At 43.3% G+C, this 13196-nt stretch overlaps 3 protein-coding genes across 3 annotated transcripts; 1 reads left to right on the forward strand and 2 right to left on the reverse strand.

The window, feature by feature from the left end:
* Nucleotides 1–1504: 1504 nt before the first annotated feature.
* Nucleotides 1505–2608, reverse strand: sft2d3 (SFT2 domain containing 3). The gene has a single exon (XM_030775360.1). The coding sequence runs from the start codon at nt 2559–2561 to the stop codon at nt 1887–1889; it is 675 nt and encodes a 224-aa protein (XP_030631220.1). The 5' UTR covers nt 2562–2608; the 3' UTR covers nt 1505–1886.
* A 1464-nt stretch (nt 2609–4072) lies between these two features.
* On the forward strand, nt 4073–4624 carry LOC115813292 (dual specificity protein phosphatase 14). The gene has a single exon (XM_030775919.1). The coding sequence runs from the start codon at nt 4073–4075 to the stop codon at nt 4622–4624; it is 552 nt and encodes a 183-aa protein (XP_030631779.1).
* A 3220-nt stretch (nt 4625–7844) lies between these two features.
* Nucleotides 7845–12012, reverse strand: LOC115813301 (erythroferrone). Its single transcript, XM_030775929.1, has 8 exons — nt 11878–12012; nt 11350–11466; nt 10968–11082; nt 9402–9529; nt 8993–9104; nt 8454–8544; nt 8265–8343; nt 7845–7956 (listed from the first exon to the last, which is right to left on the reverse strand). The coding sequence occupies exons 1-8, from the start codon at nt 12010–12012 to the stop codon at nt 7858–7860; spliced, it is 876 nt and encodes a 291-aa protein (XP_030631789.1). The 3' UTR covers nt 7845–7857.
* Between the last annotated feature and the right edge of the window lie 1184 nt (nt 12013–13196).

Consider the following 13196-nt stretch of genomic DNA (forward strand, 5'->3'; position numbering starts at 1 on the left):
GCATATCATAAACTAAATTGAGTATCATAAAACCTCCTTAGGAGGACACTGAAATATTATGAAAACATGTAAAATGACACAATGACACAGTTTGGGTACCTTTACTAAACAATGTCAATGAACAACAGGTTGCTTCCATAACAAATAGCATAAAATCATTAAAAAAGAGGCATAAACAGAACGTGGGGTGGTGCAACAAAAGTCACAACACCGCATGAACACAAGAACACCAATAATACAGTCAAAGCAGAGGGGCAGGGGCATATGTAAAATCATTTCAAACAGTCAAGCACAGTTTGAGAGCGATCCTCAAGATCTGTGTGCCCTCCCTGAGTTGTGAAGCAAGCTGCACACCTGTGACACCTCCAAATCATCCTACAAATTCCCAGTGGGACTGACGTCAGGGGAGTAAGGCATCACTTCCACACACTGTGTGTGAGACACAAGCCAGTGCTCAGACAGGCAGCATGTGGTCTCGCATTGCCCTGCTGGAAACCTCTGATGTCAGGATAGGCCTTGAAATTGCCTCAGTCACAACTAGGGGTGTCGTTAAATGGGTTGTAATGTCAGCCTATGCCATGACCTCTGCACAAGGCATACCGCCCCCTGTATCTATGTCATCCACACTGACAGCCAGCAGCAATCACCAAAGCCAGATGCATCACTGAAAAGAATTCCGCTGCTAAGGTTCCATTGCCGAGCCCATCAATGATGTTGCTGATACCGTCTCAGTGTCTTGTGTCAGTGCTCTGCGTTCAACACTATACCCCTGCAATTGACATCTTCTCACCAAACCACAACATCTTCACACAGTAGAGGCACTGATATGGTGGTGGTGGAAACCCTCTGTCACTACAGCCATTTCTGCTGCAGAATGGAGTGGTCGCTGCAGTGTGCATCGATCAGTCAAGCTCGGTCATCTTTGGTCTTCCAGACCATAGACAATCATTCACGCTTGCTGTGGAAGCATAGCACCTAACCAGGTTGGTAACGGCCAACTGTAAGCAACCCAAGACACTGGACAATTGTTAAGATAGCTCACACCAGCTTCCAGCATCCCAACTGCTAATAAACATTGTTGGGATGTCAGGAGCTGCATCATACGTTCTTCTTTGTGTTTTTTGAAAGGAGTCTTTGGAATTATTATTGAAAGTTCTAACCACCAGAGCATTTATTGAAAGGTCATTGAGGCGAAATCCTCTACACAGAGCTGCTCAAGCATGATATGGTTAATTAAACATGACCTCAGTTACCCAGTCAAGGTTAAGTCACATAATCAGCAAAAGCACAGCAGAAACCTTCTACACCTGAAATATAACCTAAGTTTCTTTTTGATGCTACAAAATAACATTTTCTCATAATTCCCCCAGATTTGAATATCTGCGCCAGCAGATGGGTAATGTAAAAATGGTATATATTAGTGTCTTTGAGATTCCTTTCTCTGCAGTCAAATTCGTGTGCAGTTACCTTAGGGTGAATGACAAGTAAGTGAATGACGTGTTAATGTTTGAATCTCGTGTTTATTTACAAAGAATATTTAAAAATTCTTTGAGCAATATGGTTCACAGTTCTTTGTCCCTGTTTTGTTAGGGTAGGCGAGTTTCAGAGTCCGTTTATTCATATTTTTGGTCCTTTTCCCGCTTCGAAAAAATAAAAGTCCATTATCAGTAGTCAGTTTCGACGGGTTCCACTAAACTTAACCCAGAGTGGCGGAGTAGTACACGTTAACCATCATATATTTAACCGAATAAACTCAGAGGATTACGGGGACCTGGATGCTTCACCGACACACTGGAGAACGCTTTGAATTTCATTAGTGCATCACAGCTTTACCACTCTCTTATCAATGTATTAGTCTGTCGATGAATTACTGCGCCAGTACCTTGTCAAATCGGCATGGTTTTCCCAGTTACAGTCCTTTTAATGGCAGAAGCTGCCATGCCGCCGACGAATCGCATGCCTGCGCTACCACCCGGCAGCAGGGCCACGATGTATCCTACGATAGCAGCGATTTGGAGTCCGGCTCCAAGAGCGGTAAGTAATGTGCTGTGGAGACTCAAGGCCGCGTACAGAGTGCCTCCCAGGGATAGCAGGTACACCACCGCACCTGGTGTTGGTGTCGCTATAAGCTTACTAGGACCCCTTAGAATCGCCGCTCCAACAAGCGCAAAAACGGATCCAAGGGACCACAACAGCGCAAATTTACGTGCCTTCAGTAGAAGTAAGGGAGCATAGAGCGCTGACAGTCCGAAACACAGAGCGGAGAAGAAAATGCATGTCCCAAATGCCAGCAGCCGCTGTTTGCGACTCATGCCTGGTAAACATGGATCTGGTTCCGAAGACCATGGCCAGGAAAAGCCGCTGCCAGTTCCTTGGCCTGCTGAACCTCCACGACTGTTTGAGCCCGAGAAGGGACTTGACCATCTACCGAACCAGCTCCCCGGCACTGAAGCGGGTTCTTCGATATCTATAGTCGTGCTGGAGCTGGACTGTGATATCGTTTTGGCACCACTTTTAGACTGGGCCAAATACTCTTGAAGTTGTCGATTTAATTCGGCCATGATCCTGTACTATGTGAAGTTTGTTGACGTTGGAATGCAAACAGGAAGCTGTTGGTAAACCACCATGTCATTTAATGACACAACTTAGAGCGACGGATGTAGCCTACGCGTTGACGTCGCTTTCTGATGATGTCACAAATTTAAATATTATCTCATAAATATTAATACCACATGACACAACACCTCCTGTGGAAAGTAGCATATGTAGCTCAGTTACATATAATCCAATTATAATTACTGATTTAAAACTAAAACACTTGTGGCTGTATTTTGTGGAAACCATAGACACATTTTACAGCATATTTTGTAACAATAACATAATGACATTTATGAGGTGCCATCAGCTCCAGCGATCACGAATGGTAAATAAAATGCTTAAATTTGTGTGTTTAAATGTAAAAGTACGCGTAAAAGTCCCGTCCGCCACACCGTAGTGACCAGACAACTGAGCTTTCTTTGAGGCTAAAATTTGCTCAGCCAGTACAGACAATACCTGGTCCAGCTGATATCACTTTTCAAAGTTACACAGAGGGGTTTAAATTGTCTCGTGCTGTTCCACAAAAGCAGCTCTTCTTTTGCAGTATTTCTGACGTAATTTCTGGCTTTAAGTTTAAAGCAAACCGGTAAGCGCCGTACGCTCTGTTAGAAAGATGACGGCATGTATTAAACCAAGATTACGATACTGATCTCTACAGTTGAAACACGACAAATTGGTAAATGGGGAAATGGGTCCCGTTACACTGATAAATAAAGACAAGACAGACAGATGTCCCATTGGGCTGGTCTACAGCTGCTAAACTAGTCTAAAATTAATCTCTTTTTCCATTGGCTGTTTGGCCACTAAGCCTTTTTAGGGGTTTGAACTTGCCGGGTGGGGGGCAGGTGCTTCCATGTCCCCGTGAACTCTGAATTTAGGAACAGAACCAACAAAACCTGAGAGTCATAGACCATACCAAGGGACCAGGTGAGTCAGTCTTAACAATAGTCACACTCAGATTTATTTTACAGTGTAAAAACATCCACTTAACACTATAATTTACAGTATGAAAGACGTTACTTGTGCTAACAGGCTAGTGCAAACATGCATGGATGAGCACAACATGGTGTTGGGGTGTGCATGTAATATAAACAGTGTAAACACACACTACGCATGCTATTATATTCCTAATAGTTCTAACACAACCTTTTTCTTATATATTTAAGTATGTATTTTTAAATATCAATTTACCCCTTTCCAAGAGTGTGATTGCTACATACCTATGCATACATGCTTGTGTTGAAATGCAAACTGCAATTTATGAACCTCATGAAAGTTGTATTTCTGTGTGAACCTGACCACTTTTGTCCATCAAAACAAGCTCCTTGCAATCATCATGTTGAACTGCTGTGGCATATTTATTTATCAATATTTAATAACAGGTTCTGTTAATTTAGCACAGCCCATGTTTCATAGTTTTGAGCTTTGAAGAGTGTCTGACAGTGATTGATAGTGTCTGTCTCTCTTCAGCACCATGTCTTTGTCCCAGATCACACCCACCCTCTTCCTGAGTGGTGCCGACGCCTCGCTCAATCAGGCACTGGTCACTCGCAAGGGTATCACCCTCATAGTGAATGTCACGCTGTCACACACCTGCCCCGTCTACCCCGGCGTGGAGTGCGTCCGCGTCGCCGTGTCCGACCTGCCCAGCGCCCGTATCGGCGACCACTTCGACAGGGTCGCGGCGCGCATACACAACAACAGATCGGGCGGGACACTTGTGCACTGCGCCGCGGGCATGAGTCGCTCTCCCGCCCTCATCATGGCCTACCTCATGAAGTACAAAGGAGTGACGCTACGCCAAGCCCACAACTGGGTCTTGGAGAGCCGGCCCTACATCCGCCTCAACGCTGGCTTTTGGGCCCAGCTTCTGGACTATGAAAAGAAACTCTATGGGAAAAACACTGTCAAAGTGGCAGCTCCTTTAGAACCACTGACAGTAGTCAAACAACCATATAAGGGCCCATCCAGATACTATAACCTTAGAGATTACGCTTCCCCACTGCTCAGAAGGGCGAGACGCTGAACTTTTCCGCTGCCTTGTGTGATACAAACACGCTGTCAGAACTGGAGAGAGAGAGTGAATTAGTTTTTGTTGTGTTTTGTATGATGAAGAGGAGCAGTGCTTTATTGGCTGAAGAACCAATGAAGTTCATTTTTCAGCCATCTGAACTCTTACTTTTTGGCCTTAAATGGAGAGATGTTGCACTCCTTATCTACCTCTCTCTCTCTCTCTCTCTCTCTCTCTCTCTCTCTCTCTCGCTCTTTCTCTCACTCACTCACTTACCCTCTCTCTCTGTGTAATGGGGGAATGCTGTTTGATTTAAAAAGAAAAAAAAACAGACTGAGAACTTCTGTGGAATGTCTAGAGATGACCCAGGATGCACTCTGGCACTTAACTGATCATGTGGTTTGTTGTTTTTAACAGATCTCTAACTTTGAGGAGGATCTTTAAGAAACACTGTTTTCACCCCTGTGCTGTAGCATAAACATATACAAATTTTCACATTTGTTCTGCAGACAGACATTCCTGGTCAGAATAAACATCTAAAAAAGATTTGTTGTTTTGTGCTGTATTCTTTAAACCAATAGGGGGTGCCAGGTGAACAAGAGCTTTGGTAATTTCAGCAGGCAGTAAAGGGAGACTAATAAATGGAAAGTTTGTATTAGACAGATTAAGAGAAGACTGCAGTGGATAGACAATATTGCCTCTGAAAAAATAGTACCCCCCCACACACCGACACACACACACACACACCTACTTTTTCATGTGTGACTCATAGGTTCCTCATTCATGATTTGTCTTTCATTTGGCCAAGTCAATTTTTCCTCCTTAGTCTTAAGAAATTTGGATTTCGCCAAGACTTAATCTGTCCTTCTACTGTTTATGTTTGTGTATGCATTTGTGTGTGACTGTAGTATGGAGATTAAAATTTTCGGCATTATCTCAAATATTTGGGTTACTGTGCAGGATTTCAGTGTAATCTTCTGTATCTGCATTGTATTTCTTTGCATATATATGGTGACCTAGAATTTAATTGAACTGCTCCTTATTACTTTGTTAAGAAATACCTTAGAGGAATGAAAGCCATGGATATGATATAAAGGTCAAAGTGAAGCCGTCTATACATTTATATATATTATATAAAATATGTTTTTCTTTCTTGTTGACAAGCACAAAGGCACATCACTCTTTGTGTCGCTGTGGCATTTTGACATTGCTTACAGTTCATTGGTCTTCGCTCGTCATAGTTATGTTAGCAAAGTAATGTTCTTGGAGAGTGAGGAAAAGAAGTTGGAAACAAGCATCTTTTAAGGGTGGGTTTTTTGGGATTGGGTTGTGCTGAAAGGCTGTAGACAGAAGAGTTGTATAATGTCTTGGATAGAAAAATGTGGCCTGAGGAATAAATATAGTGTAATTTATTTTGACTAAAGGTCAGCCGACATATTGTGTCTACAGGCTGGATTGGGTGTAGATTTGCATAAATCGCATTTTTTGTGTGTGTGTGTGTGAGTGTGTCCAGGGGTCCTGTCCCTCTCTCTCTCTCTCTCTCTCTCTCTCTCTCTATCTCCCTCTCTCTCTCTCCCCCTCTCTCTGTGCATTTAATGAGAGTTTTCTTTCAGTAAGCTCATCATGAAATAAATAGCCATATCATTATGAGGCTTTCATTTTTCTTTCTCCACATTATTCGACAGCAAACAGTCCTTGTGCGGTAATGCTGTCATACCACAAGTGTGTTGCTGGATATTTCCCCGGAAGGTACACCAATGCACTCATTTGCTCTGTGTGTGTGTGTGTGTGTTGGAGGCACAGAGCCAAACACCAGGCGCCACTTTTTGAGAATGATTACCTCACTCCAACCCTACTAGAACACACCGTCCACATCCATTATTTCTGAGTATGTGTATGCCCTCACAGTTACATCTAAATTCACCAATTCATCAATTCTGGATTATTAACCTACTTTTTCAAAAATTTCTTTTACAGGGTCACACCACCATTTCTTTTCTTTAAGAGACAAACATCATTCATTTCATTCAATGTGACTGACTGAAGATTCTCTGTCAATTCACATATTCATTTTCTGATGTTTCATTGTCTCTTAGACATTCTTCATGGCATTCTAAACCTCCTTTTTACCTGACTCCTCGCCAAAATTACACTTCAAAGTTGGCCCTGACCGCAGATCACACTGTTTGTCTGTCTGTACCTCTAAACCCGTAGACAACAGATGCTCACTCTTCTGACGAATGAAGCTGAAGACCCGTATGCCTTTCCAAATTGTTGCCCTGAGGGATCTGGTTTGGTTTCTGTTGTCTGATTACCATGGTAACAAGACCTCTATGGTTTTTAGTAGAGGACCATAGATGCACCTCTCTTCATTTGTGGCAGATGAGGGTATTTCTAATACTGTACTCTTTTTTTCCCCCCACTCTTCAAACGCTTCTCTTCACTTAACTAACGCATTCAAGTTATGCTTCAGGGTTCAGTCCTTTTTCTGTGTAATTAAATTAAGATCCAATTCTCCTTATGTAAGGAAGAAAGCGTTTTCTCCACGAGGCAGGCCCATTTTTTCATCCTCAGAACTGAAGTGTATTTGCTCACATAAAAATAAATAAATGAATAAATGAATTGTCAACTACAGATGGAGACACAACATTAACACAAACATTAATGTGAAGTATCTTGTTCATTTTGTAAGATGAGCTCATTTTGGTTGCTTGTTGAAACATATTCTAAAACCCATTAAACCTCATGATGACTCGACAGTTTATGTAAATTACTTTCACAAAGTTATTCACCAGACATGTTGAAGCAACTGAGTATTTTATTATGAACATAGACACAAAAATATATATATATATAGACATTTTTTTCTCAAAAAAGCAAATACAAATAAATATGCCTACCTTATATACCCTGTTAAATGCAAATCTTGTACGAAAGAAACACAGCACACAAAAAATACATCTCTATAAACAGAAGGGTTTTTTTTAGATGTTGCCAGTAAGGAACATAGCTGTTCCACTGCCATGGCAACAGTGTTATGGTTCAATGCTAAAAACTCTCTCTGACTCTTGACTGTTTTGAAAACTTGAAAACTGTTCACCAGCATACACAGTGTTATTGCTCTCTGTCTTGAAATCATGACCTAACAGAATCAAACAGAAAGGGCGCTCAGGAACACAAACACACACATACACTAGATATGTGTTAAAACCAAGTTTGTGTTGTGTGTTTGCATGTGAAAGGAGTCCTCATATTCCAAGAAGGATCCCAGAGAACAGGCTGTCTTGAAGAACCGTGAGTGCGGAGCCAGTTCCATTATCAATGAGGATAGACACATACTCCCCTGCCTGAGAGGCAAAACACACAACCAAGAGAAAAGTCTGTCATTTTCTCTCATTCCTTTTGTGAAAGGGTCATTATGTGTTTTTATCCCTCTGTCTCTCTGGTAAATTTCCAGCATTAGCGTTTCTGTGTGGTCCCTTTTGTCTAGCAGTGTATTCTTTTTTTTTCTTTCACTTACACATCCGCTGAATGGTGTTTGAGCGTGGTGTTTTTGTGTGTGTGTGTATTCAGTGTATATTTTTCTTAATGCTTGGTGTAATTGCAGTGCATGGGTAAGGAGTTGTTTTTGTGTTTTTGTGTGTTCCTGTCTTACCTGTAGATAGAGGGTTCCTGTTAGTAAGATACTGAACACTCCTCCTGTGGTGCCAACCCCTGTCACCGTCTCCAGAGACCTGAAATGTCATTACAAATTTTGATTTATGAATCTTGCCGTGTCAGAATATCTCAATATTATTTTGTCAAGCTGAGTATGTTTACTATGTAATTATGGCTTAGCACTCACACGTTAGTTTGGCAAAGAGACTCTATACATATGGCAGCCTTCACACTGTCCTTTTGCCTGGCCTGAGGCCTCTTCTGAGACTCGCTGGGTTCTGAGAAACACACACACACACACACACAGGGACAATGTAAATTTGGTGGGGCTGCCTTTGGGTGGAAAATTCAGTGAAAGGACCCCACCCCTGTTCCAGCGAGCTTTATCTGTGGGACAGACTGTTGGATGGACAAGCTGTGCCTCCCTCTAAGGATATGATGCAATCAGATGAGAGTCACTGCTACTCGTGCCACAACTTACAGCATGGGTAATGTATGAAGTGGAGATCCAGCTACATGGCTAAAAGTCACTTTAAATCATACTACCAGGCTCAGTGTAACTGAATGTCCATATAGTTACAGCCTTTTGAGATGTCTAAGAGATTTGCTTTAAATGCATTTTCACATCCAGTTAATGTATATGAGTTTTTCATACGACTTAGGATAACTTAATACTCCCCTTTACTTCCAGTGGTGTATTACACTGTGTCAATGTGATGTACTTACCTATCAGCAGATTTGCAGTGAGCTGGTAGAAGCCTGAGATTGGAGCAGTGTATCTGCCACTGCTTGTGTTGAAACCCTGTCCTCTTTGGTGAAACTGCTCTGAATCTGAGGGCTGTGAGAAACACAGAGGAAAGTTATTACAGGGAGGGGGGAAAAAAAGTCGTGACTGCTCCTTTCCATCGCCAACTCCTGTCATCTGGTCGCCAGTCTGTCTCAGCGACACAGTAGCCAGTGCCCTTGTTCTCTACCAAGCCAGCGCTGGCCAAGGAAAGAGCTATGGGGCCAGGGGCTGTTGACAGAAACTGACATCAGTGCTACCATTCTTGTGTTGAGTAGTTAATTACTGTGGAGGCACTGTTTTATTAAGAGGGTGTGTGTGTGTGTGTCTGTGTGTGTGTGTGATGCTTACACTGCTGAAGGGCTGCAGTTCCTGTAAGCTGCGTCGCTGGACCTGTATGTTGCGGTGCAGACGACAGTGAAAAGCTGTGAAGACACGTGGGGGTTGATCACAGAGGAGACACTGGGTGGCAACCATGTCTGAGGAGGGAGAGGAGAGATTTTGTCATCTTTGGGAATTGTTTGGGAATTCCTGCATGTTTAGGCAAATAGTATAGACATATGGAAACTTATCTTTTACTTTCAGCATTTCTGTGGAGACAGCAACCAGAGGCCAGATGAATAAACACAGAGAGTTTACACGGCACACTTAAACACATATATGCACATATGTCAACTCACAAGTAAGTATCTTGTCAGTGAAGCTAGGATTGATTCTACAGACACATGGCTGGATCAAAATTTAGAACTAGACACCGTCCTCTGTGAGAGAATGATCTAAATATTTTGACTGCGTGTGTGAGTGTGTGTGTGTATTTGTAGACAACGAGGTGGCTGAGAGTGAAAGGAAGTAAGTGTGTCGGCGAATGTGTGCGCGCGCGCGCGCGTGTGTGTGTGTGTGTGTGTGTGTGCGCGCGCGCGTGTGTGTGTGTGTGTGTGTGCGTGTGTGCGTGTGTGTGCGTGTGTGTGTGCGTGTGTGCGTGCGTGTGTGTGTGTGTGTGTGCGTGCGTACGGCGCCGCCGGGCTTGACAGTGTGAATAAGAGCCTTTATGTTTTATACTGCTGTCAGAACAGCCCGCAGCTCAGTGTGCCAGAGCACAAACAGACCTGTGTCTGCTTTCCTGGCCTTCTGCCAACACTCACTTCTCACACACACACACACACACACACACACAAACGCCACACACAACCTCACATTACATACACACACAATAAGGAATCCGAGGAATTCCTCATCCAAGCCAAGTCACATCTACGTCCCGGAAAATTACCCCTATTAAGAGATCAGCCCAGCCCACAATCAGACAAGCTGCCTCCCCAACAAATGAACAGGACAACACACTTCACAAAGGCCGAACAACAAAGAGAGTTAACCAGTCCAAACAAATACACACAAAGCCACAGGTGTGCAGGCATAACCCATAGGCCATTAAAAGACACAAGAAAAAAAAGCAGCTGACAGAGGGAGGACAGAATTTTTTTTTCAAGTGTATTAAGCTGTGTATTAAATGGGTGATGAAAATACAAATTGTTTGACCAAGTTCCAACACTTCTTTGGAGTCTCTACGGTGAGCCCCCCCCCCACTCTGACTCTGATCTCATCCAAACCCTTCGCAGCAATGCGAGTGATGTAGCCATGGCAGTGCTTACTGTCTCGAGAGAATAGTGTCTTTTGAAATGTTTAAACGTCGCTGGATCTCAGTGTGAGCCAAAGGCAGAACCAAATGAAACAGTCTAGACAAAATGACAAATGATTTAGAAGTAACGTGACTTGTTTAGCTATTTGGCATTGGTAAAAACTGACAATAAAAAAGAACACTTGACGTAAAATCCCCCTACCGCACATGGAAGGATGAAATTATATTTATATTGCGTGTGAGATCACCATGTGTTAATGAACAAATGATTTTCACTTTACCTTTGAGTTTGAGTTTGAACTCTTGGATCAGCTCCTCTTGTTTGGGGGTTAAGGGAGCAGGAGGGCCGGGTGGCCCCTGGGGGCCGGGGGGCCCTGGAGGGCCTGGGAGACCATGCTGTGAAAACAGACACCTGCCAGGTCAACCCTCAGTCATGACATTAAATCAGACCTAATGTAACAAAGGCTATGTAACTCGTCTCCTCTGAGTCAGTCATTAACAGATTTCAGCTCCTGTGATTCCCACAGAATAGACACTAGCATCCCCTTAACCATGCATTGGCCATGACTACTCCTCCATGACAGAACATAAAAAAGTCATCTTTTATCACTTCATGGCTTGTTTCATACTTCATGGCTTGTTTCCACATAAAACCTTGATTACCTTGGATGTTTTCCTGGGCTGTTTCATCCTCTTGTTTCCACCCTTGTTAGAGTTGTCCCTGAAGACTATCCAGGAATTACGTGGGCTTACTATAGCCAGGTCAGAGGACACAGTCTCCTGTGATAATGATAATTATAATCAGTCAGAGTTCAAGAGGCATTTCACACCAGAGCACTAATCATAGGCACTCTAATGTGGTTTGCTTCAAATTCTTAATCCCTTCATTATCGTCCTTCCCAGTCAGGTTTACTGTAAAGCTATGGTAGGCACAGTGGCATTTGCTGTAATGTAATATTAGTCATTGAGGATGAAGTAACTTTCTCCAGGAGTTTAATGATAGTCATTACCACACCACCACTTTCACCATAGTACATTGCTGAGGTGATGGAATTTTCTGGCAACAAATTGGAGTGTATATGTGATTCAGAGAGATTTATGAGATTTTCCATCATTACGGTGTACCACAGGTGTGTAACAGGTGTGTTTGTGTGTCTGTGTGTGTGTGTGTGTGTGTGTGGCAGGCCTTACCGGGCTATCTGTGCTAACTATGTCATTTTCATCTTCAAAGTTCTCCAGGCTCTCCTGTGCAACGCAGGTGGTGGTTAACAACAGGCCCAGGATCAGGGGCACCTGCTGACCCCAAGTACCTCTCCAGGGTTGCATGCTGCAGGGGCCACAGAACAGACAGCTCCTTCTTAGAACTCCTCTTCAGTTCCTCAGAGTGGGGCTTCCATCCCACCACACTGTCTGCAGCAGGCCAGTAAAGATGAGATATAATGTCTAGCGTGGTCTTCAGAACAGAGGGCAGATGTTAAAAGTGGTCACTGGTCTTTTGTGCAGCAAGGAGCCTCTGGATGGCAATAATCCACAATGTGTTCTAAATGTAGAGACCAGTTGTCTGAGGAGAGACAGAGACTTTGGTATTGAAATCAACTTTGATGTTTAAAGATGATTCCGTTGGAAATGCACATTGGTTTGGAGATAGTCCAAAGAGTGAAAATTGAGCCTTGGTGCTTGGAAATAGTCCGTGTGATTTGGTTCTTATAAAAACAGGTGCTGGTACCACTTCTCACTGTTAAAGTCCAGTGTGGGGGATTTGACCTCTCGATGAGAGTGGACCACAAAGCTTCTCTTCTCTTCTGCTCTTCATTAAGGCCCAGCGTCTCTGGCAGAAAATTCTCTCTCTCTCTGTTTGCTTGCTAGAGCATAAGCTCCTCTCTGCCTCCCTTGTGATGTGGATTGTCTGTGTGTGGTATTGTCATGGAGAGTGTGACAGCGTGCGTATTCCGTAAATACAGCGTGTGTGGCGTCGTCACTGTGTTTGAGCGATGAGTTCTCTATTTGGCACAGTTACAAGTGTGTAATAATTTCTCTCTGTGCGGTACTCAGTCTCAGTAGGTGGTATTGCACCTTGCCCGCCTCTCTTTTATCCTCCTTTGTTCATTAGCTCTTCTTCTCTTCCTTTTTCTGTCGTCTTTCCATGGATAATGATATATTTACCCTGTTGAGGTCCTGCCAAGGGGCTCAGTTTTCACCGTTTTCTTGCTCTGTTTCTTGGGTTTCTTTTTTTTTTTTTTTTTTCCTGGTGCTCTTCTCTGAGGAGATATGCCTGGTCTCAGGTCTGAGGGCTCCTTTTTCGCGCTCTGCCTTTTTAATCGTCCAGACCCATCCTTCTTTCTAATATGCACTCCTCCTTTTCCTCCTCTTATCTGTCTCTTAATCTCGAGCTGTCACTTCGTCTCTCCACGGCCGTCGCTCACTCCTCTCAGCCTATCTCACTCATTCTCTGTGTCTGCATGCGTTTTCTCTGGGTCTCTCTCTCTCTCTCTCTCTGTCTCTCTCTGTCT

This window comes from Chanos chanos, chromosome 5, assembly GCF_902362185.1.
Source record: "Chanos chanos chromosome 5, fChaCha1.1, whole genome shotgun sequence".
NCBI lineage: Eukaryota > Metazoa > Chordata > Actinopteri > Gonorynchiformes > Chanidae > Chanos > Chanos chanos.